Below are 27,453 nucleotides of genomic sequence, written 5' to 3'. Positions count from 1 at the left end.
CATCCAATGCTTCCACTGCATCACAACAGCTTTTGCAAGCTTAGAACAAGCATGCTTTCACATCTAACATGTGTGGCCAGAGCATGCAAGATGAAGAGGGATGAAGAGTAAAAGACCTTAATGGCTTATCCGTTTCATGAATATACTGAGGCTGTATGGAGATCTACGTAATAACAGCTCTCTGTTTAAACTAAAGACATCAAAACAGGTCCACTGCCTGCAAGGAGAGGCAGAGTTCTACAGAAACGATGAGGAGAAAAATTCTCAGCAAAACAAGCATTTGAATTATATAAAGGTTTACCTGACAGTAACAGCCAGCTTCTGGTATATGGACAGCTGGCAGTGAGAGACCCAGGCCTGCCGCAACGTCCTATTAACTATCTCAGAAAGCAGGGAGCAACTCGGAAGCCCCTGAATTTTCACTGGTCAGTGGGGGAGGGTCAGGTGTGCATCAGGGAAAGGCTCTGCCCCAGAGGGCAGTGGGCACAGCCCCAGTGCCAGAGCTCAGGGGGTGCTGGAACACCGCTCACAGCCATAGGGTTTGGGTGGTGCTGCGTGGAGCTGGGAGGTGTGCTCCTTCCAACTGGGGATGTTCCATGTTTCTGTGACTTCTTAAAAATGGGGATGGGGATTACAAATGTCGCAGTTAGAGGTCAGATAAAAAGCGGCTGCAGAGCATTATCACACAGACAGACTTAACCCAGAAAGCTGTCTTCATACCAAATCAATTCTTCCAAAACACCTCTTGCCAGATGGGAGCCATCAGGCAAGCTACAAAACAGAACCTTGCTAAACTGAACTGGAGTTTTGTCCTCTAGCAACCAGGAACAGCAATTACTGTAGGAACAACTGCTGCTATAGTTTCTGGGAAATTTAAACACAAATTGAATTTCAAATGCAGCTGAACTTTACTGAGTCCATTTAACAATCACCAGCTATCTAAGAAGCCCACAACATTCTGAATACACATAACAACCAAGACAGTGAGTCTGTGCCAGAGGGACAAACATTCCTTATTTGTTCTTCCCTCCTATGGCTCGGTGCAAAGACAAAGCAGCTGCACAGTATGGATTAGCAGTTTTCTAAGGGAACTTTAGCTCTACCGCTGCATTGCTGAGCACGGCTCTCAGATGTGAACCTGCAGATGGAGCACAAAGAGAATATCAGGAAGCACGAAGAGAATGTCAGAAGAGAAAAAAACAAGACTAAGCAGAAAGAAAACAATACCTCACCAGCAAACAAACAAAAAATAGAGCCGCAAATGCTGACATAAGACTGACAGAAATACACAGGGAAGGCAGTGCAATCTTTATAACAGCAAACAGTCTTCCGGGAGATTCTGGAGGAGCTTTATCTATCCATTTACTGATATTCCCAGGCCACGCTGAGGCTGCATGACCATCAGCAAGTGCAATGAAAACAAAACTTTAATGAAGCTTTTCCTTAACGAATGCTAATAACGACACAAGGACTGCATATTTTCCTTTGCTGCAAATGATCAGCAGTGCCCACAACGCACTATTGGTAATGCCATGGGACAGGAACATTTTGATGCAAAGAAAAACATGCCCTAGTTATATTGTGTGAAAGGTACCTGGATAGCTTTGAAGTTTAGGAAAACAGACAGAAAAATATGTTTGCTTTTTATTCAAGTCCCTCTGAAGGGTCTAACGTTTGAAAGCAGAAAGACACTCATTTCAGAGCACACCAATGTTGCACACTATCTGTATTTTGGCCAATTGGTTCTTATGCCATGATTTCTGATGATTTAATTTGAAATCACCAGGCCTGTTTTGCAGCAATTCAAGCTGACAGGCCGTACCATGACCTGCATGTACAACTAAGTAGCAGGTATTTGACATTGCTTCTGAGCCTCTCAAACTGGCATGCTTTGCCTTGCTTTCACTATTCAGCACCTCTACACCTGCAAAATGTGTTTTAGAGTAGCGCTATGAGATTAAATCAGTTAAGGATTGTCACAAAAGATGGCTTGCAATAGACAATGCAAATCTGGATATTCCTGTGCTGTAAACTCACACAAACTCCATCCATTCTTTTCTAAAGCAAACTGGGAAAAAAAACCACAGAAGTTTCACCATGTAGATACCTGCAGCCACAGGTTAGCTATATAGTAGACAAACAGATACACTCTGTCTATACCGTTTTAGCTGAATAAAGGCACAGCAGCAGTAGTCTACCATCTCTGCTGGTATTAGTACACTGCCAACAGCAAAGGTTTACAGGACACCTGGCCAACAAAGATATGCGAGTCAATGGGGAGTGAAAAGATTCAATAATATTGTATTTCCACCATACAGATATGATAATTTATTTTCTCTCATCTATTACCTCATTGGCCTATTCCCCTCAAGGCTTTTCCTCTTAACCTCTTCTGGGTTATGAAGGCCAGCATTGCTTGGGCTTGTTATTCCCACACCCAGAGAGCACCACACTCCGACTCCTAGCTGCAACTTCAACTAAGAGAAGACCAGCTCAATTCCAGGCAGAAACACAATAGGATCTACATGTATCCCAGAAAACAACCCCCTTCAAAAAAATCTATACAATGTGTTGCAATACAAAGGCTTATAATTCTTCTGAAGCACTTCTGAAAGTGCTTCCCAACCTCTGACTGTGATTGTCAGACTGCTTGAGAATGGCAGCCTCCACTTCCAACACCAACACCCCAGGAATCCACTAACATTTTGACAAAACTTCTCATCTCTTTTACCCAGTAAATGCAGCAAACATTGCTATTTTAAACAGAAGTATTACGTAACTAGGATGTCTGCATGTTCTTCTTGATCCTGAATGAACTTTGCAGTGGCACACTTGCCATGGAGCTATCCCTTGAGTGAAACTGCTAGCAGTTCTCACTATACGCTTGCTGAAAAGATGACAGGTTGCCTTCAAGGCTTTCCCATATCCTTTAAAAAAAACAAAAACAAAAAAAAACACAACAGTGTAATATTAAACCTACTTTGTTTGTTCCAGTTGCTGATTAGTTTTCTTCTTCCTTGGAGGCTTCTTCTTTTTCGGCTTACTGGCATTCTGACTATTTGGTTTGTTGTTCACACCAAAGTGTCCTGCTGATATATCACTTTGTAGGAGGTTAACCAAGAGCGGACTTGTGAGTGTGACATCTTTATTGACAGGAAAACCGGGATTTTGCCCACAAGAAATCTGATTCCCATTTGGCGTTCCACTAAACCCAGAATTGAACGGCAGCCCGTGGCCAGAGAAATGACTCCCTGAAGAACTGTTGTTTCCTTGCATTGCTTGCATATGGGAAGGCACCATGTTTGACTGTTGTACGGGAACATCGGGTAGCATCTGTGTCATGTTCACATCATTATTTGTTGCAGTAGTAGTATCCCCAAGTTGCTGAGACATATGGGGGCCAGGCCCAGTAGGTCTTAAAACTTGCCCTTGTATTCCCATCACCTGAGAAGGGTTACCATTCACAGGGCCTTGCTGAGCCATCATCTGCCCACTGAACTGCACCATGTTTCCTTGCATGTTTGGGGTTGGTCCTCTCATCAGTTGAGCTGGCCCCGACATAACACTGGACTGGTTTTGAGTATTAAAAGGTTGTTTATTTCCTTGCATTTGAGTGGTCATCATCTGTTCCATCATTGAATTTGGCTGTAACAAGACCTGACCTTGAGGTCCCATCATCTGATTGTGTGTAGACATCATCTGTTGTCCCTGCTGGGAGATCATCTGTTTGGGTGGGGTCATCCTTTGTGGTGAAGGACCAAGATTTTGACTTTGTGGCGTTACCATCATTTGGCCTTGTGGCATGAGCTGACTTCGAGAAAGTATCATCTGGTTCTGAGGGTTCATCGATCCCTGAGCCTGAATATTTACCATCTGCCCTTGAGAGGATACAATTTGCTGATGCATTCCCATTAGCTGAGACTGTGGTCCTTGTTGAGGCTGTCCCTGTATGTTGCTCATGTTAACTTGTGGCACTCCACTAGCACCAGCCTGCTGGTTGTTCATATTTCCATGAAGTCCCATTAAATTGGTCTGCATCATATTTGGTGGGCCATGTGGTGCTTGCATCTGATTTTGAGGAGGCCCAGATCCTTGGCCACCTTTAAAAACAATTAAAAAATGCTGGTTAGAAACCGATGGGAGTGATATAAAGTTTTCAAATGTGATGTTGAATAACTATTCCAAATTCACTTTCCTCCTTTTTCTAATGAGCTGGAATATTGGACATATTTGCAGTCCTGTGCTATGATGTTTGATGCCACAGATAAACATTGTTTGTCAAAACAGAAAATCATACCAGCACTTCTCAAAACAAACATGTACATTGGTGTTTCACACGTGGACCTCACTGCAGAAGGCTTGTCACAACTTTCATTTAAATCATTATCTGTACATAAGCCTAAAAATACTCCACAATAGCACCTAACTTCACAAAACAATTCCCAACTGAAAGAAGCTTCAAACCTTGAGGTTATTTTATAATGGATAAAAAATAAATACATACACAGAAGTGATGATGGGACATAATCCAGATGAAAGGCTGATAACCAAATTGTTGAGATATTTGTGAACAACAGATTTCTTTTTTCACAAAACCCTTTAAGCTGATTTCCAAAGCTTTCAAAGAAACTAATAACATTTTCAAATAACAACAAGGTGCTTCTTTCCTTCTTTTTCCTAAGATAACACCCTTTTTTTTTTTTTCCCGGGACAAGAAGTTTCTTTTGTGCTGTATCTTTATTACCCCTAGCCTCCAAATCCCATTGCTAATTCTTCTTAACTTCCAAAGAGATACTTCTGGATCCTAGAATGACAGTCCTAAGTAATAATACTCAAGTTGTTTGAAAACCATGAGCAGCCACTTGTTTTCCTCATTTAACAATACACATAGCACACCACTTAGCACTATCAGTCCAAGTTAGTTACAATACTCCATTACTGCTAAGAATGTAATGTTTTATAATTGTGTTATGCAAGAAAAAGCATCATTTTCTACCCACGCACAAAAAACCCACCAACAACTGAGGAACAACACATTCCAAACAGACCTGTGTGCTGCACATTTTGGCTGGTTTGTAGCTGTGGAGCTCCGCTGTTCACCGGTGTTCCCGGTGCCGTGGAAGGCACCTGACCTTGCATGAAGCTCTGGTTAGCCTGGCCTGCAGGGAACCCTGGAGGGAGGCGCTTGGGCATTCCTTAACACAAGAATTTTCTCATTAGAAAGTAGGGAAAGAAGGAAGAGAGAAAAATAAAAAGGAAATAAAAAAAATCTGTAATTGGATTGCAGTAGGAAGAACACCTTTGAGTTTATACTGTCACACTTCTGGTTTAGGCAGAAGGTAATTTTTGCCAATACATGAAACCCATGGAAAGCATATTTAGAATTCTTACCTGTGCAATAGTTCTGCCTAACAAAGCACTATGACTCCACTGAAAACGTAATTCTACTTCTAGTCTAAGTAGAACACTAACCCCATAGAAAAGGGGAAAAGTTGGAATATTCAGAAACCAGAATTTGAAGTACCATCATTTGCTGTTTTCTTCTCTACTGCAGCTCATCTCTCATTAGGTCCTTAACTTACTCCATGTAAGCAAATACAAATATCTTGCATTTAAGGGCTGACTGCCACTGAGGAAAGATCTTTCTCTGAAGATCACTCCTTGTGGAGTTTTCTTGTGAGCCTACAACACTGGTGAGCATTTTTCCATTTATTTCTGATTATCTTTTCCAATGTGATAATCTTTCCAGCTATATGCTCTTGAAAGACCAGCCTAACTTCTCTGTATACTAATTGGTTATACATCTATATACTCATTGATTATACAATATGCAACCCTGCTATTCCTACTGCAAGTACAAGTACTGCAAGTCAGGTCTCTGGCTGGCACAATACCCACACTTTGACATATCACAACAGCACTGCTGTCCTGCAACAGAAAGCAAAAATTGCACCATTACAACAGCAGCATAAATGCCTTCAACAAAACCTGCTTCTTTTAACTCACCATCAAATATATAGAACCTCTATGGGAACTGCTGAATCATGGCCTGAACCTCTGATTGACCACCTGAGGTGAGCACTCAGTCAGCTGCAGGAGCACAGGTGAAGGCAATTCCACCTGTGCGACTGGAAGGGGTGGAGCCAGGCTGCACCTCTCCCAAACCCCACTTAAGGGCTGACTCCCACAGAGGAAGAATCTCTCTCTGGAGATTGTTCTTCTTGGAGAGTCCAGGATGTGGGTAAGCTTCCTATTCATCTCTGATTATTCCTTTCCAAATGCAATAGTTCCTTATATCTGTATATTTGCTCTACAGTACCACAGACCTATTAGAAACCCTATACTCCTATATTTTCCTGATTTCATTATCCACAGCTAGAATTTAACCTTGGCTCTTCCTATGGTTATAGCTTTCTTGCACACTCTGTGTTACTTGTGTAAATTAATTTGGTCTCATGTCTACAACTAATACTTCAATATAATTGAGTTCCTAAGTCAAACATTAGGTGCATCTGGAAATATTTGTTCCGTATTTACAACAACACATCACAGGACTATAGTCTTAGTTCTGCAAAACTTAAGAAAATTCTGCATGTAGGAATGCTTGAATTGAGAAAAGTGTTAAATTTGGCCTATTCTGATTTGCAAAACTAACCAGGTGAAAGTGTTGGAATGTATTCATTTACACTAAGCCTTTATATGGAAAGATTCCCTAACTATGGTTTAATTAATGTCTAAATTGCAGGAAGGACTAAGTATGGACAGAAGCCAGGCAAAAACCTCAGCAAGTGGAAGGCACTATAGCTTTGTTTAATCAACAGAATCCTGTCTTTTTAAAACATCTGAGGATATGGCTCACAGCAGGATTAATGATTTTAGCAATAGGGTCTGGAGTGAGTCCAAATAACATATTTTGATAGTTTATTTGGGCTGTTATTTTTAACAAAGCAAAAGTAGGATTTTGTCTATAGTAGGTTTACACAGTAAGTATACAGATTATGCTATCTAGAGGTCAGGGTTATACTACCTAGAAGATGATGATTCTTGACTGAGGACATACAGCTGGAGAGACAAAATTGTAAGGAAATGTGACACTTCTCAAAATACTTGGCAGCTGGAGACAAGAAAGGAGGTAGCAAGCAAAAGGCCCTGGCAGACCCTAAAAATAATCTGGAAGAGGAAAACCCTAAAACTGAGACAATTCAGATGAATTAAACTGAACCATGTTCAAATGAGATCCACAACACAGTGAAGACACAAGAAACCTGCCTATATCAGTAGGCCAAGGAATGGGTACTCATTACAGCTCATCTGAGCTGTATTGGATGTGCAATGTGAGAACACAGGAAAATAGAATACATATAAAACTGTGTGTGTAGGTAGACAAAGATATGGCCTAGACTTTGTAAGTACAGAAGGAAAGGATTTTACACACCCAGGCAAGAGCCTATGCACAGGTATCTGACAGCAGCCACTCAGGAGAACAACAAACAAATGGAAAGAATTGCTACAAGTCAGGCACAGCACCATAAAAGGCACAAGGGAAAAAGAAAAACAGTGACACAAAAGAGATCTTAAGATTCATAAATGAAGTTCTACCATTGCTAGAGAAGTTTTCTGAGAGTAGCAAGGCAAAAATGTGAGTGCAGAGATCCAAGGAGAAAACTAAGGACCACATGACCAAAGAGGAAGTTAAAACATCCCTTAAATTTCTCATTTTAGAGCAGGGAATTCAATAGCATAGCAGTAACAGTGCTTTTATAGCAAAGAAACCGATGACAAAGACAGGGTCAAGAGGAAACATCCACAGCTTAGAAGGGAAGATGTAAAATAATGCTTCACTTCTGTAGCAGAAAACATAAGTGATGACAGACAAAGTCGAAGGGAAAAAAAACATTCATTTGTTTTTATTGAACTCTCTCCCTTTCAAAACAAACAAACAATATCTTTGCCTATTCTGAACTTTCTGTAAGGCAACAGAGGAACTCCCAAGAGGATGACTAGGAGTCATAAGCAGCAACTACATACAACAATTTCTTTCAGCCGTGGACAAGAGTTCACTTCTAGGTTACTAATGCAGCACGTCAGGACACAGCTAGGTAGTAGAACTGAAGTAACACTGATGCTAGTTTATCCATACTCACCTTACATGTACACAACCTATGTCTTCATTTTGTCTCTGATAGGAATTTTTCAAAAGTAATAGTAACATTAGTTCTAGCCATTTTATGTTCTTTCTTTTATTGTAAAAGACAGTCTTAGTACTTCTTACCTCCTAAGCCAGGGTGTAAACCTTGTGGACCTTGGTTTTGCTGCTGCATCACCATGAAGTTGGGGGGTACATTCCCCTGTTGCACCATAGGATTACGACTAGGAGAACTGACAGTCTGCTGAAATCCCTGGGGAAGCGTGCTACTTTGGGGAGGCCTTGGTCCCATCTGCTGCTGCGTCTGGTTAACTGTTGGAGATGATGCAGGAGATCCCTGCTGGAAGGAGGAGGGAGAGGAAGCAGGAGACTTGTTGGTCAAGTGGGGTTGTTGTAGTGGTGTAGGAACGCGTGAGGGCCCTCCCTGAAGGCTTTTCATTTGAGGAGCAGTAAACTGGCCAGGATTGCTCATTTGGGGAAAGTTTGAGTGAGCCTGGGAAGCTTGCTGGCTTCCGAAAGGATATGGAGGTGGAGGATGAGTAGGAGTTTGTACTGTGGCTAGAGATGGTCTTGCTTGAAGTTGCTGCTGCATTTGTCCAGGTAATGGGGCCTTTTTCCAACCCTGGTTTACTGTCAATGTACCCAGTGCCCCCTGGGTTGGAGGAGGCTGAAGTGCTCCTGAAGGAAGCTGGTTCCAGCCAGGGGGAACTGGAACCTGTGCTGGTGAAGTAAACGAAGGTCGAATACCCTGCTGTGGCTGCTGATGTGGCTGGGGAGGACGTGTCTGCAACTGTGTTTGTTGCTGTAGTTGCTGAAAGTTGGCTGAGTTCATTTGCCTGTTTACAGGAACTGATTGCATTGAATGGAGTTGCGGAGCTAAAGATCCAGATGGATGATTTTGCTGCTGGATATTTAGCCCAGATAAAAGTGGGTCCATTGCATCTATTAAAATAGCAAAGAAAAGTTAAAATAAAAGTAAATAACCTACTGTAGACAAAAACCACTGCAAAACAGTGAAGAGTAAATTGTTTGCTTGCATCTGCTCACTCTGTTGAAGTTAAAGTCTAACAAATATTCACACTTCAGTGTTCTAATTCCTCCAATAGACAGGACAGACAACACTTGGAAGGTTTACAAAGTATCTGGGAATCCTGAGAAGCCAAGTCTCATGAATTTATAACCTCTAGAAAAAAAACAGCAGGTAACTCCATTGCACTTGTTCCTACAAACATAAGCCTTCTACGCACTTACTAGTAGGATAACACAAATGCTTACTGGTATTATTCCTACCAGCTAAAAAAAGTGGCAAAATGAGGAATTAACACAGCCCTAGAATATTGGAAACATTTACAAAAAATGCTGTCTGTAAGAGTAAATACTGCAAAGATCTAAAGGAAGCTGATAAATACTACCACCACAATTTTGTGGAGGGAGAACTAATAATCCCCTCTCTTTTTCTAGTCCCATAATTATGAAGAAAATACCTCAATTTATGGTTAAGCCCCTCCCATCAAGATCCCCAAATGTTAAGCATCTAGTCTATCTACTCCTGTAGTAAAAGCACCTGTTCTTAATTCAGTGCATGTGCTTCCTACTGGAGACACCTGACTCATTTAACCATTCCTTTCCACAAGACAAAGCTCTGTCCTAACAGTGTTACTGGCAAAGGGTACTACAGGTACTCAACACATTTGAAGAAAACTTTAAGCAACCTGGTGACTTTTCAGATCCCCAAATTATCTGACAAATGTCACCATATTAACAGAGACGAGGAGGGCCCTCCAGAAAGAGCAACTCTCAGAACAGGCAAGGGAAAAGCTCCAGGAAACTCTGGAGTTCATTTATAAGTACAGTCTCAAACTTGCATGCTGAACAAAAATATTCCAGGCAAACATTTCTAGTAAAGACCAGTGCTCTGGGTAATTTTTACCACCTGGCTGTGAGGAAGGTCGAGGTGCTCTTGGCTGCAGCTCTGTACTAGCACCACCTGCCACCATAGAGGACGGCACACTTCCACTCTGGGACATCATAACAGCTGCAGCATTGCTCATTCTTATTAAACCTTAAAAATAAGAAGAATAAAAAAAAAGCCCCAATATTACTAAGTACTGCAGTTTTTACAAAGTGTTAAAAAAAAAAAGGCATTTAGACTTTACAAATTGTTCCCCTGAAATAACTGGAGGACACAGACCTCTGCTTCAAAGCTTAGACTTTGGAATAAAACATACAAGTTAAGGTCATACTGAAGCAGAGCCTTTAACACCAAACCCTTAAAAGGCTGTAGAAAGAATCCACCTACTTACCAACTATTTGAAGCTTTCCCCTCTTGCCTGACTTGGCACCAAGGGGCAATGGCACCGAAGTTATGCATTGTAAAAAAGAACAGTTCTAATGTCTCTTTTACAAAGGCTGCTATTTTGTGAAATGGTTTATATCGCTGACCTGATGGTTTGTTATATTTGTATTGTTGACCTGCAGGCAGGAAAGGAACCTCATGATCATCCCAGGGAAGATAAGCTTTTTGAGTCAAACTTTCCTGCCCTTTGCTATGCACCATGATTTACGATTTAACTGTTGTTTAATCAGGTTTCTACATAGGTAAAGTCTTTCCATTTATTCCCATCAACAGTCACAAATGTGCCTTAAATTAGCTGTCGATCCCGGTCTTTTAATTGCATGAAGTCCTATTTACTAAGATATTACTTAGTTTATCTTGCCCTCTGATACAGCTATTAAAATAAATTATATAGTGCTTTTCCTTCAAACTTTTACTAAATTCTCTTTTATAATGAAAAATTACTTACTGAGCACACACAAACCAAGTATTCAATAAAACTTCACCTCTTAAAGAAAACTAATTCTCTATGATCAGATCTCAGAAGGTTATCCAAAGATAAGAGACTAACAATAATGACAGTGCCCTGTCCTTCATTTCATTACAACAGATTCCATCTACGATAGCTTACTTTTCTGGGCTGAATCAAGGCTTATGCTGAATTCCATAAACACAGAACACTGTGTCATAATCTCTGCACATCTTAAAGTGAAGTCACTCTGCAAGACTAAAGTGATTTGACAGCCTCTAATAAAGAAATTCTTTTAAAAAGCCAAAAAAAACCCTGCCCCACCCAAATCACTACAGTGGTAATACAGAAAATGCAGCCAATGATTTACATGACCTGGGATTAGACAGTACAGAAACAAGAACACACACCAATTTTATGACAACTATAGTTCTTTGAACAATAATTGCTATGACCAGTGAAGTTTCATGATGTGTGTAATAAATTCTAAGCTTTGTAAATCTAAATCATTTCCTTAAAAAGCAATTTACCTTGTCCCCCTTGCATGGGAAATCCAGTTTCCATTCGTACTGAGTTGTTCGCTCCCAGGGGCCCATTGATTCGGACATCTTGGCTTCTGTTTTGAGCTAAAGCTAAATTGATAGCACCTTCCCCTAGAAATAATACAGAAGTTGGGGAAATTTAATGATATACAGGAAAGCAGAACACAGACACCTTCAAAAGGACATTTAAAAGATGTCAAGGAAGGAAGAACAAACTTTACCTATAATATGCACTTTATAGGTTATGCAGAACACCCTCATCTTTATGTTTCAATTTTAAGAAAAGACAGAATCATGGTGAGCATTAAGTGCCTTCAATTTCATCCTCATTGTGCTCTTGAACAGCTGTACAGGATGGATAGTTCAGTTGTGAACTCCACTGAAAACTTGGTTTAAAAAAGCCTCATATGACCAATTGGAAACAGAACACATTTTGCTATTAACACGCACAAGAACATTCTTCAGCAGGTTTCTGGTGCTTAAAGGATTTTCAGCTACTGTTTTTATTATTATTATACCTACACTCAGAAGAATAAAAGCTTTACACTCCCCCTTTTCATCAAAATTATTCTCCAAATTGCTGAATTACAAGATTCGTAACATTAATCAAGTACACAAAACCACTTGATGAGAATGCTTAAAATTTTAGTGTGTATTCATTATAATGCCCAGGAAAACAAATTAAGCACAAAATACCTTCAATCTGAACAGAGAGAATCCCCAAATCACGAAGCTGTTGGTTATTATTCTGAGCCAGAATGCGCAGCCGCTCTGCTGCTTCACGGGGTATGTTGAAGGTGACACGTACGCTGTTCCAAGGCTCTATTTTCTGCAGCTTTAACTTGTTGGATTCTTAGAAGAGAAAAGGCCAGAGTTACTGCAAAGTCAATTTTCAAACAAGTATCGTGAAATGACTTGGTAAAAAAACACACGTGAAAACCCCCAAGACAGTGATTTGGCACTGAAAATGACCCATGGCTTCCCTCAGACACAGGAGAGTTCTCCAGCACAGATGAGACCACTGCATTACTTTCCAAAAATTAGCAATATGAAAACTGAAAAGTTATAACTAATAAAATAACCAACACAAACGCTCAATAATATCACTCAAAAAGTGAAATATCCTGTGAAGAAACTACTTTGGAAAGACAGAACATACACTGCAATGGTTTAAAAGAACTGTTAGTGTACAAGATGTGTGAAAAATGTGAATACAAGAACAAAACCCTCCCATTCACTCTGCAAGACACTTGTGAGGTGTTTATTGTAGGCCAGTGCCAACGAAGCCTTGCTGGTATTCCGTTCACTCCTACCATATTATTCAGTGATTCTGGACAGGGATGCTCAAACTGCTGCAGAAACCATATTGAAGTCGTACTAAATATTTAGCTGCAGATTTTCTGTAAGCCTGTTCTATGTATGAGTGCTTCTACACACATCAATCCTTTTAAAAGTAACAGGTAGGAGCAGGCCAAAAGATAAGCCAGCAATGTTGAAAATATGGTTAAAACATTCCTACAAAATGCTGCTTAGGGTAAGAAAAGGCTAGATTCCTAATACAGATTTACAGGCTTCCAATGTCAAGCTTTTTGACAAGGAAGAACAGCAGACTTGCAGGAGTTTGCTTTGTGTTCCCTAAGAACACGTCAGTTAACAGTGCCAGTAGCTCATCCATATCCTGCCCTAACTAGTTCACAGAGACCCCTCTGCTGCTGTAGTAATGGCAGTATCCGGTTTGTCCTCTTTCCACCAAACGCATCTTTAGCAGGACAGGTGACAGAAGTTTAAAACCCTCTTTGATACAGGTCTGACTGGTACTAGATTGAATCTTACCAGCATTCCAACACTTTATGTATAAAAAATGCACTATCAGTTTCGGTACTTCTACATGTGTGAAAAATGAGAGATCAGATACCAACATCGAATCTGCGAAGTCTAAACCAATACGATTCACTAACTTGACATTCTGAATATCCTGTTCTGTTTTGAATCAGCTTAAATAACTCACCACTCCGATCATTTCAAACATGTTGATTTTAAAAATTTGTTTTCTGCTTTCTCAGCTGAAGCTTGAATCATGTTCATTAATCCTGCCACTAATATTTATAGTGAATGCAGCATATAGATGCCTGTATATAACAAAGGCAACTCCATGCAGACACAGATAGAATTTGCTCCCATCAAAGCGCTGCACCAGTTACACCATTGCAAGCCACATCATCTTCAACTACCTACAGGACATAGCCCAAACCAGTGGGATTTCTTCTTCAGTATATTTGCCTTGCCACAGCTTTGTAACTTCCCTTCAGAACCCAACAACCAAAGCCATTGGGTTCCAACTGATTATGACTAAAGAAAATGGAGAGCCAAGAACAAAGCGACTCAGAAATTTGACTTGTTTATTCAGAAGCCAGAAGTTAGTTTTCAGGAATTGTACTCTGCGTTATGAAGAAACAAGTAACACAAGAAACATTTTAAAATCTAATCCAGAAAACTAGGTTTCTTTAAACACAAAGACTGACTGCCTTTAAAAGAACAGTGGATTCCTCTTTGTACTACACGATTTCAAAAGAACATGAAAAAAAAGCAGCATGATAGGACGGTGACCTCCAGCTCTCAGGAAAAGCTTGGTTCACAGACAGCAGGAAGAAGGAGAGAGAGCTCATATTGATAATTATGTGGCTTTTAGGCTGCATTATATCATAATAAGCCAAAGAAGAGCAGGGCTGCTGCAGTCCTGCACTTTGTTGTGCTGCTGTGTATGCGCCTACTGCTGCATTTAAGGCAACCATCCTTGGTTTACCTGCTTCTGTAGCAGACTATACTAATAGCAAGCAGTCACCTGGCTGTTCAGTAACATACATCAATCTCCTCCAGTGATCAGAAGAGGGTCACTGCTGGGCTGACCGGTAGTGGGGAGGGAACAAATCACCGATGCAAGCACACTGACCCAAACCACCCCAACACTGCGCCCATCCAGAAAGACTGTTTTTAAGTGCAAAAGACTACATAACCAAACAGCTATAGTTAATCATCATAAGTTCCTTTGCAAAGATGCTGAGACAGTGGACAGATGTTTTTCTTCCAAATCTAGATATGCTAATAAAAGACGTTGCTGTTCCAAAAGCCCGTGTTACTAACGAACTAGGAAGCCTGTCCACAGAGTGGGCACAGAGGGCCGTGTGAGATTGCTCCATTCTCCCCTCTTCAGAAAAAAGCCTGGTAGATGAGGTCAGTGCAGCAGCAAAGCAGCAGTAATGACTTGAACAGGCCCAGTTATTTCAGAGTGAATCTATTCTCAACTGCAGTGGTTTAAATCAGATGGTTTTGATATTAAAAAGCACATCCTGTTTGGACGAGTTTGGTTTCACTTTTATACAAAAGAGCAATATGTCATGGAGAGAAATGAAAGAAAAAAAAAACAAGTAAAACACTGAATGAATGAAGTCACTAATTAGATCAGTTTTAAACAATAAAGTAACTGCAGAAACTTGTACTTAGTGCCCCTGAGAAGAACAGCTCCCAGATGCACTAAGAACAAGCCCAACCAATCACCCAAGTAACTAGAAAATAGCAATCTATTCCTTTTTACAAGCACTCTGATTATATAATTATTTTAATTTATTAATTATATTAAGTTGAAAAATGATGAAAAAGTACATTACCCATATGTAGAAGGCCAGGTACATTCTCCAATATAACACTCAGTTTCTGTTCAAAGTCTCTATCCCCTATATCTCCTTTAAAAGCTACAAAGATCGTGGAATCTTCAGGAGCAACCTCCTGTTTCAGTTCGTCTTCCTCCACTCCTGAATCCAAATCCACCTCTAAGTCTTCCATAGCCAAGGAGTACAAGGAGGCACATGTATCTCCCAGGTTTGGTAGGTCATCCAAAACCATTGTGTCCAACAGCGGGAACCAGTCAGACATTCAGAAGGTACTTTGGGGAAAAAAAATAAATTACAGTGTGTAAAGACATGAACAACTGCACCCAATTGTGCGCAAAGAACATGGAGAGAAAACCTACCAGGTGCCCCTGTGCTGGGGCCTGCGAGACAAACAGCGCAACTCCGAGAAGCGCAGCCATCGCAGCAACTGAGCTGTTTGTCCACCAGAACAAACAGAAGTTGGTGGTTTCCTGACACAATCCTTCCACATGTGACTGGAGCGGTATTCCAGCTGACCTAAATGATAGAGAAAGAGGGAAGGGTAAATAAAATCAATTACTCTCATCTCCACATCATACAGAGGACAAACAAGAACCCATAACAACTCTGCAATGCTTCGCTGCTGGGAAACTCTGGGGCACTCAGCAACACTTTAATTGCAGGGAGGCTGGGGGGAACCACCAAACATAATTGTAGGGATTGCAGATGCACTGTACAACAAAGCAGTAGGAAAGCCACAGCACCAGAAGATATTCAGCATTTGATGAGAATTTTACTCATCCAGGGAACTCCTAAGCACACAATGCCTGCTTTGTGAAAGTTCAGGTGTTCTCAGCTGCTTAAGTGCATAACTTGAAACATACTGCCTCTATGCTAGCCCACAACTTCCCCATCTTCTAGTGGAATTCAATAAATCAAGTCATGTGCCTGATACTTCTCGCTCCAAGAAACACACAATAAACTGCAGTTACATTACGATATTACCTATGCAGAGATAAAATCTGAGATAGAAGTCGTCCATACACTACAGAGAAGAGCAGCATTTACTGAGATGCACACTCCTCAGCTTTGCCTGTAGCCATGACAGGGCTACAGGACCACGAGTCAGCCCAACCCCCACCCTGGTCTCACACCCAACGCTCAGCAAATATTTCTTACGCAATTCCAAGCATCCACATCAAGAGTCAATACAGAAAGGGACCAGTTCCTGCCCACCACCGTGATTAACAAAGCAAACCAACAGGCGATGCTGTCAAGACCTTGTAACTCCCAAGCTGTTGGCATTCAGCATGACCCACCAGAAGCACTCAGTTCAGGATGCTGTGCCCTCCAATGGGATGCATACCGGCTTCTTGGCAGAGGTTCAAGTTCCCAACACAAATTAAAACCACAAGTCGGAGATTAAAGGTGAACTGCAGATAGCAGCTGGAAGAGAAAGCCTTTCTTCATACAGAAAGTAACCACGTTAGAAAGGCTTACATTGCACTGAGATTTGCACAGCCACCTAACCCAGCACACCTCACCCTACTGCAGCAGCAGGCCTCCACACTGCTCAGATTTGGGATTGCAAACACAAGTGTTTTTGTAATCCATGTTCTTTGGCAGTCCGCATTGAAAGTAAAACTACTTCCCATGTATTCCCACAGTGCTTTCATATAAGTTCTTTTTTTGTTCCCCAGATTCTTTCATGCTCAGCTCCATACTCAAATCACAGCTCTGAGCACTCGGCAGCTGCAATGAGTCCAACTCCAGCTCTACATCACGTGCCCAGGTAACGAGGATACAACTGATAACTATCTGCAGAAAAGTTGGTTTAATTGATTTTCATGTGCAAATGAATGGTGAGTGTCCTTGGCAGGGCTGGGCTGGTTTCCCTAACCACAGATCACACTGTATCATTTATTACACACAGTCTGACTTCTGGAAGGAAGGAGCTCAGAGCCCAACACAAGAAACAGCCTTAGGAACAACCACACCGGGGCCTTTATGAGCACCCTGTGAAAAACAAGCTGCATCTTCTGGAAATAACAAAACAAATACCTATAAAACACGTATAACCTTTTCAGAAAGAGAAATATTGGATCAATACACGAGGTTTTAAATGCCCAAAATATGTACAATTACTCAGAGGGAGATGTTCTGCCTCCACTGAGAAGCACGAATATTTCTGACAGTCCTGAACACCAACAAAATGAGCTTCTCTTCTGTAGAAGCGCCAACTCTTCAGTGTTACTTATTTATTTGGAATGTTAGTGTCTGAAGTACCTGTGGCAGCTTTAAAGACTCCTCTCAAACACACAGCTTGGCCTGCTCCTATGCTCAGGTAGGATTTACACCAACCGCGACAGGAAGAAGCGATGATTTGTGAAACCTTCCTCTTCGGGCAGAACATGGCCTGTCTTCCATTCCCAAACCAAATGAAACCCAGCTGCATCCCTCTTGCTAACAAATTCTGTAATCCCCTGGTTATAAGGTTGACTGCCATAAATCAGAAGCCAGCCCACAAGCAGTTAGCAAGGATCTTCATTCAACACTCCTCCCTATAACCCTTCTCACCCCCATTCTCTCCCCCCCCATCCCCCACAAAAAAAAAAAAAAAGAATAAAAACAAAACCAGAAACCTTCAGGCCTAAGCACACACAATAAAACCCCGGTCCTGCAGTGATGTCAGCAACTTCATGTAGCTATCAGCAGGCCAGGACTGCAGCCCTCATGACCAAGAGTCACACTGGAACTGATGTGCAGAACTGCAGAACAGCCGGAGCTGTGGCAGCGGGCAGCCCGCGCCTACAGCAGGAGCCTGCAGCACAGATCCAGTGCCACGTGACGGGACAGTGCTTAGCAATCCCAGTGGGTCCCCGGGAGAGGGGATCAGAGCAGATCTGAGCCAGCCTGCAGCAGTTAGCTGGGGCAGCTGATTGCTAGGGAATGCTGGCTCCAGCCCTGCCAGATGGAGGCAGGGCAAAATCAGCTGTGTCTTGGTAGTCACGTCCTGAGACAAGCTCAAATTATTCAAACTTATGGTTATACCCGCCTGTTAAGCAGAGCTCGAAGCCTTTATGTCTCTTTCTTCCCATCCCATCTGCACAACGCAAGTCAAGTAAAGCACAGCAAGGCTCTGTCCAGTAGCTGGAAAGGGCGAGAGCAGCTCCTTCACAAGCATGGAAGAACCAGAAGGACAGATGGGCTGCTGTCCTTCACAAGCAGATGTCAGAAGCTGGCACGGAGCACAGCCCTCATCCACACAGTGGCAATTATTTAAAGCTGCTGAAACCAGGAACAAGAACAAAAACCAGTCCAAAAATGAGACAACAATCAAGTCCTTCAGGGAATCCAGAACTGACGGCGAGGAGAAAAAGGCTTTGACAGCAGCAAGTAGTGACATAATTTCCAAAGGACACACCACCCTCCCTGCTTCTGCCTTCATTGAAGAATGTTGTTCAAGAAACTGAATTGGAATAAAAGGAAATTGGAGGGAAAAAAAAAAAACAATAACCAACACATCCAGCATCCTTGATGCTTCCTTGATTCTTGACGTGCCTTCCAAGTCAAGCCATTCCATGATTCTGTGATTCATTCCATGGTTCATACACAAGGGGTCTATGATGCAAACACCAAAATTACATACTTGTTTCTAGGCATTCAGATTCAAATGCAACATACACTTCTTTTACCTTCCAACACAAATTCCCACAACTTCAGTTATTTTTTGTCTTCAGTTAATTCCAAGCTGGGAAGTGGTGTGAAACAGTAACTCTCAAAAACGACATCCTGAAAGAAGTCCCTGTGTTCCATAAGACAAGGATACAAAATTACAAAAATACCCAGTGTTACTCAATGAACACCTTGGTTATTAAACAGAGCTTTGCAGCAAATCCTGCCTGCCTAATAGGGCTGGAAATAGGGCTTTTGACTACAACCCAGTACTAACAGCAAACACTGAGAGTGAGGATCTAGAAAAACTGACTTTTTGTCACAGGCAAAAAACCATACACTGTATGCTCCTTTTGGCTGACAAAACAGAGCAAATTTTATCCATACTAACACCCCATTTGTCTTCTTTCGATTCAATATAAACCTTTCTGGATGTCATTCATTAAAAGAAAAGTAGAAAAGGGAATAAGAAACTAGCATAGTGACAATGCACTGCTACAGCTGTGAGCCGCCTTATCCCAGGCAGACCCCTCCAGCTCACGCTGACCCCCCACCAAAGCACACCGTGGGCCCACACAAGCACCTCAGTGGGATGTTCCTACCACAGGCAGCCAACAGAGAGAGGTGAACCATCCTTGGATGCTGCTCCTGTTCATGGCTTCCCCACCGTGCACTCCAACCTTTCAGCACGACACAGATGCAGCAGTAAACTGGCGGCTTCAACAAAACCAAATCAGGGGTTTTATAGCAGTGTTGCAGTGATGTCCTTTGAGCACATCCTGCTTATACGCAACCTGCTCATCAGCATGGCAGCAGGTGAGGGAACAAAACTCAGAAAAACAAAGCTGAAATTAGATATTTTCTACCTAGAAAAGGGAAAAATCACTTTAAAATCCCTCAGTATTGTGCTTGGCATTTCTGCTAGCCCAGCAACCCCAAGGGAGGGAAGCACTACTCACATTACATCACATCACACATGCTTTGCAGCACCTTTCATTGCTACCTACTGCTCCTGGACCTCTGGTAACTTCTTGTGTCTCTTCACATCATAACTCAAGAAGCAGCGTAGGGCCAAGCAAAGAAAATCAGTGGCTAAAACATGAGGATACAGCCACTAATTCTAGCTACACTGGTGATTACACTCACGTAAATGTCATGATATCAAGCTGACAAGCAAAACCAAAATCTGAACTGTGGAATTTTAATACCATTCACTAAACATAGGCCAAAACTCAAAATGCAGCTAAAGCAAACATGCACCAACTTCTCTCCCTTTTCACAGCAGCGCGGCCATGGGGCTGTGCGCTGTGTGCCATGGGGTGGATGGACCACAGACAACAACCTGGCCGGGCTGCCCCAGTAGCTGCAGGGGAAAACGAGGTGCTCAGGAGGAGGGATGTTGGCTGCTGCTGCCTCTGTTCCCCTGAGCACTTGGTAATATCAAGTTTGGTTACGGAAAGTCACTCATCAGCATTAGCGTGTTACCTCCAGCTTTCCTTACAGTAAGTGATCTGACAGAGACCTCAGGAGTGCCCAGGCACTGAACAGATACCTCCACAGACAGCAAAGAATCCATCCAGACAGCCCTGTAAAAGAGTTCAATCAACACAAAAAGGCCCAGTTTGATCTGATGCTTGCCCAAATGCCAACGAAGCAAAGCCTACAGGAAGGCAGGCTTCATTCGTCCTGATGCACAGCTTTCTTCTATTCCCATATTTTTCCACTGCACTTCCACAGCCTTCAGGCACAAAACAAGTAAAACCTGTGTTTTTCTGAAAAATGGAAAAGCACAGATGGCTGCAACGCATGTGCTGCATTTTGATGCACGTTGTTTAGTGGAACGCTGGCATTTTTAAGGTTCTATGAAGCTGAAGTTTATGAGCTGTGCTGAAACTCCACAGCTAGAGCCACTCTGCTGTGGACACATCTCCATCTGAGCAACTCATTTTTAATTTAACAGAAGCCAACAGCCTCCATCACCAAGGTTGCTCTAAAAATAAAACCCAGTGCTAACTCCAGAGCAAGGTAAGTAACTACACGGAGGGATCCCCACGTGTAAGAGCTGAGGAGGACCCCAGGAGGCTTCCAGCCCTGCAGGTGAGCCCTCTCAGCACAGGCACTCCTCGTGGAAGCTGCAGACTGCACGGTGTAATTAATGTCAGGCATTAAGGATATTGCTATATAGAAGAAATATACCACAGCCTGTAACAGATGAACACTGTGACAGTGCTGTGCAGTTGGTAACTTTTCATTAAGGCCCATCAAGCAATTAGCAAATAAGTAAAATGAGAAGCTATTTAACCTTAGATGCATCTTGACAAGAAACCATTTGATCTCATCTCCTGAAGGCTACAAGAAAACCCCTTGTCAAGTAGCAACCTAGTCAATGTGTGGTGGTGACAGTCTTCTTATCTCAGGATGAACCAATCCCCAACCAAAGCAGTCTGGGTCAACAGCCCCACATGTGGCTCCTTTATCCCCAAACCCTCGCTGATGTTCATAAATGCTGGTACAACAAGCAGGTATTCCTGTGACTCTCAGTCCTGAAGTCTGACTGGAACCTCCACCAGTTATTTACTGCAGTATCCTTCACCAGGCTCTTCTCCGTGTAGTGAAAGTCCATGAAATTTCACTAAATTCTATAAAATCCCTGAAACACTGTGAAGTATGAAGAAAAAAAAAATCAATTTAAATGACTTAGAAGTAACTCCTTTGACATGAGGTGCTCAGTAAGGAGAACATCTGCTCTGAAGAGAAAGAAAACAACCAAAATCATAAATGCCCATAATGTACATTAAGCAGGGATACTTTTGATAAAATCGAGGTTCTTCTGAGAATCTCTTGACTGCATGAAAGCTTGCAGCACATTCTGCACTCCCCGAAGCTTTTGGCAAAATGAAATCCTGAAAGTGTTAATTATTGTCACTACTGTTATTAAGAGCCACACTGTGGTCTCTATGGTAAAATGGATGCAACAGAATTAGCAGTGTATTAGTGTGGGATGGAAAGAGGGCCTGAAGAAAAGCTCAGAAGGAACACCTTCCTGTGCTGCATGGCTATTTCTTGTCCAGTGCTATTCTTCACTGAGCCTCGCTAAAAAAAGCCTGGCAATGTTTTGGCCTTGAGAGGTTTGCCTCCTGCAGCCACATTTTTACACCGTAACTGCGGACTCCCATTTCTCTGCAAAAAGCAGCAGGGACCCAACACAGCTGTCAGCATGAGCCCTGCATCTCATCGCTCCCCGGTCTGGAGAGGGATGAAATCACACAAGCCCCAACTTCCCATTTAGCAGGGAGCAAGGCAAAAATAATTCTTCAAGCTTTCCTTGTACCTTGCAGTAAGGAAGGAGGCTTGTGAGTGTGCGTTGTATGAGTGCAGGACACAGGAGCTTTCATCTGATGCAGGCTCTGTAAGTACTGCCCAGAAATGGAATCCCATACCAGCTCCCAAGTCTTGGAAGGTCACATATATTTATTAATTAAAAGAGTAAAAATTACAAAACTAGAACACACACAGGACTTGGAGAAGTTAGCAGCATGCACCTTTTGGTGAGAATAACTATGTCATTTCTTTTCACAAGCTGCAGATTTAAAATTCAGACTCCCACATACACAGCTCACTACAGGCATCTTCCTGTTCTAAATTATCAGTTTATATAAGGACAAATTAATTTAGACAAGGCACAGCTCTTCTACTGTACTTTTCAATCGCTGTACGAATCTGACCCAAAGCCCTCTCCGCTATGAAGCTGCAGAAGGCAGCAGCCCTCTCAGTCCCAAGACGATGGCTCTCATGCTGCAGGGCACCCTGAGCACCTCCCTTCCTCGGGCAAGCTCCCGGAGCGGCTATGCTCTGTGACAGATTGCTCCTCCTTCTCTTCCCTAAATACACGAAGAAGGGTTATTTACTGTGACACAACATCAAGGCCCCTATACACAGACACCAGAATTCATCTCTTGTTCCTATTTTTATGGACATCACCACCAGTGTTGAAGCGCTGTTCCAAAGGCAGGTGAGTTGTCAGCAGCACCAACTAATGACACGGGACACATTGCAAGAGCATTGAGCCCCTCTGCCCATCAGGCTGATGAAAATCCCATGCTCTTGGACCTCTGGAAACTTTCCTCTCCCTCCTCTCTGTGCAATCCAAAGCCCAGTCTCCCCCCTTCCTTTCCTTCTGATTAGGCCACAGATAATCAGTGTCACACACCATCCCGAAGCAAGCCTTCAGCCCCCCAGATGCACGAGCTAAGACACACACAGGCTGCAGGGCTGAAATATCACCTGTGTGGGGTGGCTGCTGCTGAACAACAACTGATCTGCTCTGAGGCCACTGAAAGTTTGCAAACAGGGCAGAGCGAGAGGCAGACAGAACACACAGCAACCACTGCCTACATAAAGCAAATATGACAAAAGTTCCATCTGTTAGCCAGATGGGAAATTTCTCACCTGGAATACGGTAATGGACCTTCCCTGCTTCAGGTCTGTAAACGTCTAGCATTATTTTTCTTTCCATTTCTGCCCCTTTGCTTTTCCCAGTTCTAAGCATTCTTTCCCATAGATTCTGCTCTGGCCAACATTAAGGAATAAGTCTGTGTCTGAGCACAGTTTCTGCAATTCAGGACAGACTCTCAGCTTTAAGCCCTGCTGTTCATCCAGTGAGAGCTCCCTGTACGTCGTCTCATTTGTATTTCTCAATAGATGCCACATGGTTTTGAAAGAGACGCCAGCACCAAGTTCCCTGCCCTTCAGAGGGACACCAATGACCTGTAACAGCTCTATTTCCACTGCAACCCAGCCGTTACAGCCACTTTCGCTCCTCAGTGTCCTTGGCAGCAAACCTTTTGCCTCTGCAAAACGTTTAAACGCAGTGTATCTACGTAACTCAAATGCAACTCCACCTCCTTTCCAAAAGCAATCCATGCAGTATTCAAAAATAAAAATGTACTGTAAACCCACACAATGGCCTAGTTATGAGTTTAAGACATTTAACATCTGCTACAAAGGTATGCGATCTTTGGCAGTACCGCAGCTGAGAAGAATTGAGCGATAGTACAAATGTTCATCAGAATGTAACTCTATTGGCCCACATTTCAAGTGTTTAAGCAGCTGAAAAGTGAAAGCATCAATGCTTAGTTTACAAATGCAGGTAGGGGCCTCAGTTTCTCACGTTTTCCCAAAAGTTTTAAAATAAGCAGCTGTATCTTTACTAGAACAGCGCAACATGACTGCACACCTCCTGAAATAAGCAGCAAGTCCTGCAGAACACAGAGCGGGCTGAGCAGCCCCCAGCCCAGGGAGCACAGCTCAGCACTGCTCCCTCCGCGGGGGTCGGAGGAAAGAAAGGGAGGTCGGGCATTCGGAAAGAAAACGAACTTGGAGAAAGGCAGGGAAACACAGAGAGTCTAAGATCAGAAGCCCTTCCACCGCTACACCGGCGAGTTACGGGAAATTCAAACAAAAGCTGGGGCTCAAAGAAACGTCAGCGCATCCTCACTGACATCTTTAAGACACCCGCCAAAGAACCGAGCCCAGAAACAGCACACGAGCCGACAGCGGCTTCAGCACGGCTTCAGCGAGAGCCGCTTTCCTCCTCCCGGGGCTGCGCACTGCCGGCTGGGCCCGGCCCGAGAGCCCCGCAGGCCGCGGTGCGGCCGCAGCTGCGGACGGAGCCGCGGGGCTCGGGCCGCGGCCCGAGTGCGGCCCAACGACGCGGCCCGGCCCGGGGCTCCCGTCCGAGGGCACTCCCCGAACCCCGCGGCTGAGCGCGGCGCGGCGACCCCCCCCCGCCGGCGGCGGGCCCGAGCTCGGTGAGCGCTGGGCGGCCCCGCGCCCTGCCGGGCCCACTCGTCCCGGCCCGCTCCGCTCCGGGCCTGACACCCCGGGCCGCCGCTTCCGCCCCGCCGCCCCCGTCCCGCCCGCGCCGCCGAGAGGCCCCGGGCCGCCCCGCCCTCACCTGGCGCCGGTGTCGCCGCTCCGCCGCCGCCGTGCCCGCTCCGCGACCGCCCGGAGGAGGACGAGGACCGCCTGCGCGACCAGGGGCGCGCGGGACCCGCGCCCCGTGACGGGGGGGGCGGGAGGTCGCGGTCGGCCCTGGGGCGCCCGGACACCCTCCGCAGGCCGCCGCCGCCGCTCCGCCTCCCGCCGCTCCGCCGCGCGCCACGTGACCGCCCTCCCCGCGCCGCCCGCGCCTGCGTCCGAGCGCGTCTGCGCCGGGGCGCGGGGGGGGGGAAGGGGACTCCGCCGTGCGGGCCCAGGGGGGCTCCCCCGCTCTGCGTTCACCGCTCCGCCATCCCCGCTCCCCTTTATCGCCGCCCTGCGCTGAGCGGGCGCTGCCGGCGGCACCGTGCGGCCCCATGCCTCGGCCCGCGCACCGGCGGCGTGGATCCGCCTTCCGCGAGGGGCCCGCGGAGCCTCGCGCCGTCCCGCCCGCGGCGCTGTCGGAGCCGGGTCCGGCCGGTCCGGGGGGGACGGCCGGCGCTGCCCGCGGGGCGCTCCGGGGAGCGGCCGCCATCTTTGCCGGGAGTCCCCGGCCGTGCCCCGGCCCCGCGCACTCAGTGCCCGCGGGCGGCACCCGGGCTGGCACCGACCGCCGCCGGTGAAGAAACCTCTCTGAGGGTGCCCGAGCCGTGGCACGGCCTGCGCAGAGGCGTGGCGAAGCCTCCTTCTGTGGAGATATCCGAAGCTGCCTGGTTGCTTTCCCGTGCGACCTGCTCTGGGGAAGCGGCTTTAAAAGGCGGCCGGGGTCGGGGCAGCCCCCGAGGTGCCCTGCGGGCTCCGGCGCTGTGGCTGTGGCGGCAGCGATGCTCGGCTCCAGCAGCACGGCGCTCAGCGGGTGGGAGCGAGGCCCTGCGCTGCTGGGAGGGAAAGGTGTTTCCTGGATGAAGTCGTAAAAAAGCAACGGCATTTTTAAACGCAAGGACCGTGCGGAACACTACTAGAACATGATGATCCTTTTGAGTGCTGGTCCCTGAGAAGAGGAAGGGGCGCACGGGGGCTGTTTGGCAGGATTCAGCATGCAGGGCGCTGAGACCCACAGTTCACCTCGTATTCAGCAAACCTGAGTGCACGTGCGCAATGCTGAGATCACAGCACGTCGGTGCCACTGCAGAAACATCAGATTTTCTTCTGCCGGTCACTGCTTTCAGTGAAAAGCAGCCGTCTTCCACTGGTAAACAAAAGAAGCACGTGGCAGTTGCTATGTAAGGACAGTGAAACAATCAGAAGTCCTTTGTGGAAATAGAGCCCTTGGTCCTTCAAAAATCTGTACAGTTGGCATAGCAAAGCGGGCAGGTCCTGCTGTGCTCCCAGGGGTGTGCGGCCCCCGGCTCGGCGCTGGGTGCAGCCGCAGGCGCAGCCCTGATACGCAGAGCAATGGCACGAAAAGAGGAAACCCTTTTTTTACAAAACCTTTTAAATGCAGCTGTCCCACTTCCCATTTGTTGCTAGAGCTGACAATACAGGATAAAAAAAAAAAAAAAGTAGGGTTTTTAAAATGGGCATATGAATCCATTCCATGAAAAAGCAATCCACCACAGTTATTGTATGACTTACGTTTATATCAAGTATTTTCGGTGTGTGGAAAGCTGCAAGCAGGCTGTTTATGCAGCATTGGCAACTCAAACACTCTCTGCTGAAGGACAGATGTTCAGCAATTCTTTGCTAAAGGGTTTTTCTGCTCGCGTCTCTCTCCATGCATGTCTGCCCCGGTGCCTGCGGTGCAGGAGATCCCTGCACAGCCTTTGTGCTGCCTCTCCCCCGTGGGAGGCACACAGAAGTCTGGGAAGAAGCGTGGGGGCATGGAGTCATGAAGAACGGGGCTGGGGGAGGCAGCAGTTGATGGGCACAGCCCACAGCATGGCTTGCAGTTGCGCTGGTGGTTTGGGATTCCAGCTGGGACATTACCCTGCTGCTGGGGCCAGCATGTGGCAGGCTGGGATACACCTGTGTCCCAGAGCTCACTTCCCAGTGTGAAGCCTTGTGAGTCAGTCTCAGAGCAGAAACCCTCCCAGACCCCGATAAGTTCCTCAGAAGTGTCAGAGGTGAGATGGGGCACCAGCCTCACGCTGGCTGCAAGGAGTGGGGGCACATTTGATTTTCCTTGAGTTTCTGCTTGCCAAGAGCCTTTCACATGAGGTGTTCTGGGGGCTTTGTCTTACTCTGCTCATGTCTTTAGAGCTAGAAGCAAGAGGAAGCTGAAAGACTTGTTCAGTATCTGAGAAGTACCTGCCTTCCTTCCTCATCTCCATAATTTCTTCTATACCAGGAGGCGCTTCTTTACCCAGATACGTTTAACTTTCTCCCCTTATCAGCTTGATCTTCCCCAGAACGTGTTCCCCTACCCAGCACACAGTTAGATCCGAATGCTTTTCTCAGAAATCCCCCTCCAAATCTTACTGTTTGTCCTCATTAAAAATTAGTGCAAGATCATCCTTTTTTTGTTTGTTTGTTTTTCCTTGTCTCTGTATTATCCATATTAACACAGGGCACATCTTGTAAACCACAGCAAGCAATGACAAATAGAGCGTTATTCTCCCCAGACTGAGATTTCGGGCAGTGCAGTATTGGTGCATCTCGTTAAGGTTTGCTCTGGCCATCCGAGTGCTGTAACTTTCTTACCTGGAGCTGGGAGGCTGTGT

At 44.9% G+C, this 27,453-nt stretch overlaps 1 protein-coding gene across 9 annotated transcripts in view; it reads right to left on the bottom strand.

Moving 5' to 3' along the window:
- NCOA6 (nuclear receptor coactivator 6) overlaps positions 1 to 24,957 on the bottom strand; it is a 41,959-nt gene extending 17,002 nt beyond the window's left edge. For 8 of the 9 annotated variants that reach the window (XM_015296281.4, XM_015296282.4, XM_040650831.2 and 5 more), the window contains exons 1-9: positions 24,771 to 24,957; positions 15,520 to 15,676; positions 15,158 to 15,432; positions 12,189 to 12,344; positions 11,481 to 11,603; positions 10,080 to 10,208; positions 8,273 to 9,088; positions 5,049 to 5,195; positions 2,981 to 4,100 (exon numbers count right to left, since the gene is read on the bottom strand). In XM_015296281.4, the coding sequence (XP_015151767.2) occupies positions 2,981 to 4,100; positions 5,049 to 5,195; positions 8,273 to 9,088; positions 10,080 to 10,208; positions 11,481 to 11,603; positions 12,189 to 12,344; positions 15,158 to 15,422 (2,756 nt within the window). In that variant the 5' untranslated portion in view covers positions 15,423 to 15,432; positions 15,520 to 15,676; positions 24,771 to 24,957. The remainder of the gene's footprint in view (positions 1 to 2,980; positions 4,101 to 5,048; positions 5,196 to 8,272; positions 9,089 to 10,079; positions 10,209 to 11,480; positions 11,604 to 12,188; positions 12,345 to 15,157; positions 15,433 to 15,519; positions 15,677 to 24,770) is intronic. The other variant, XM_040650835.2, reaches the window with a different exon arrangement.
- Between the last annotated feature and the right edge of the window lie 2,496 nt (positions 24,958 to 27,453).

The sequence above is a fragment of the Gallus gallus genome, chromosome 20, assembly GCF_016699485.2.
Source record: "Gallus gallus isolate bGalGal1 chromosome 20, bGalGal1.mat.broiler.GRCg7b, whole genome shotgun sequence".
NCBI lineage: Eukaryota > Metazoa > Chordata > Aves > Galliformes > Phasianidae > Gallus > Gallus gallus.
Note: the sequence above shows the minus strand (reverse complement) of the source record. Positions and strands in the feature narration are given on the sequence as shown.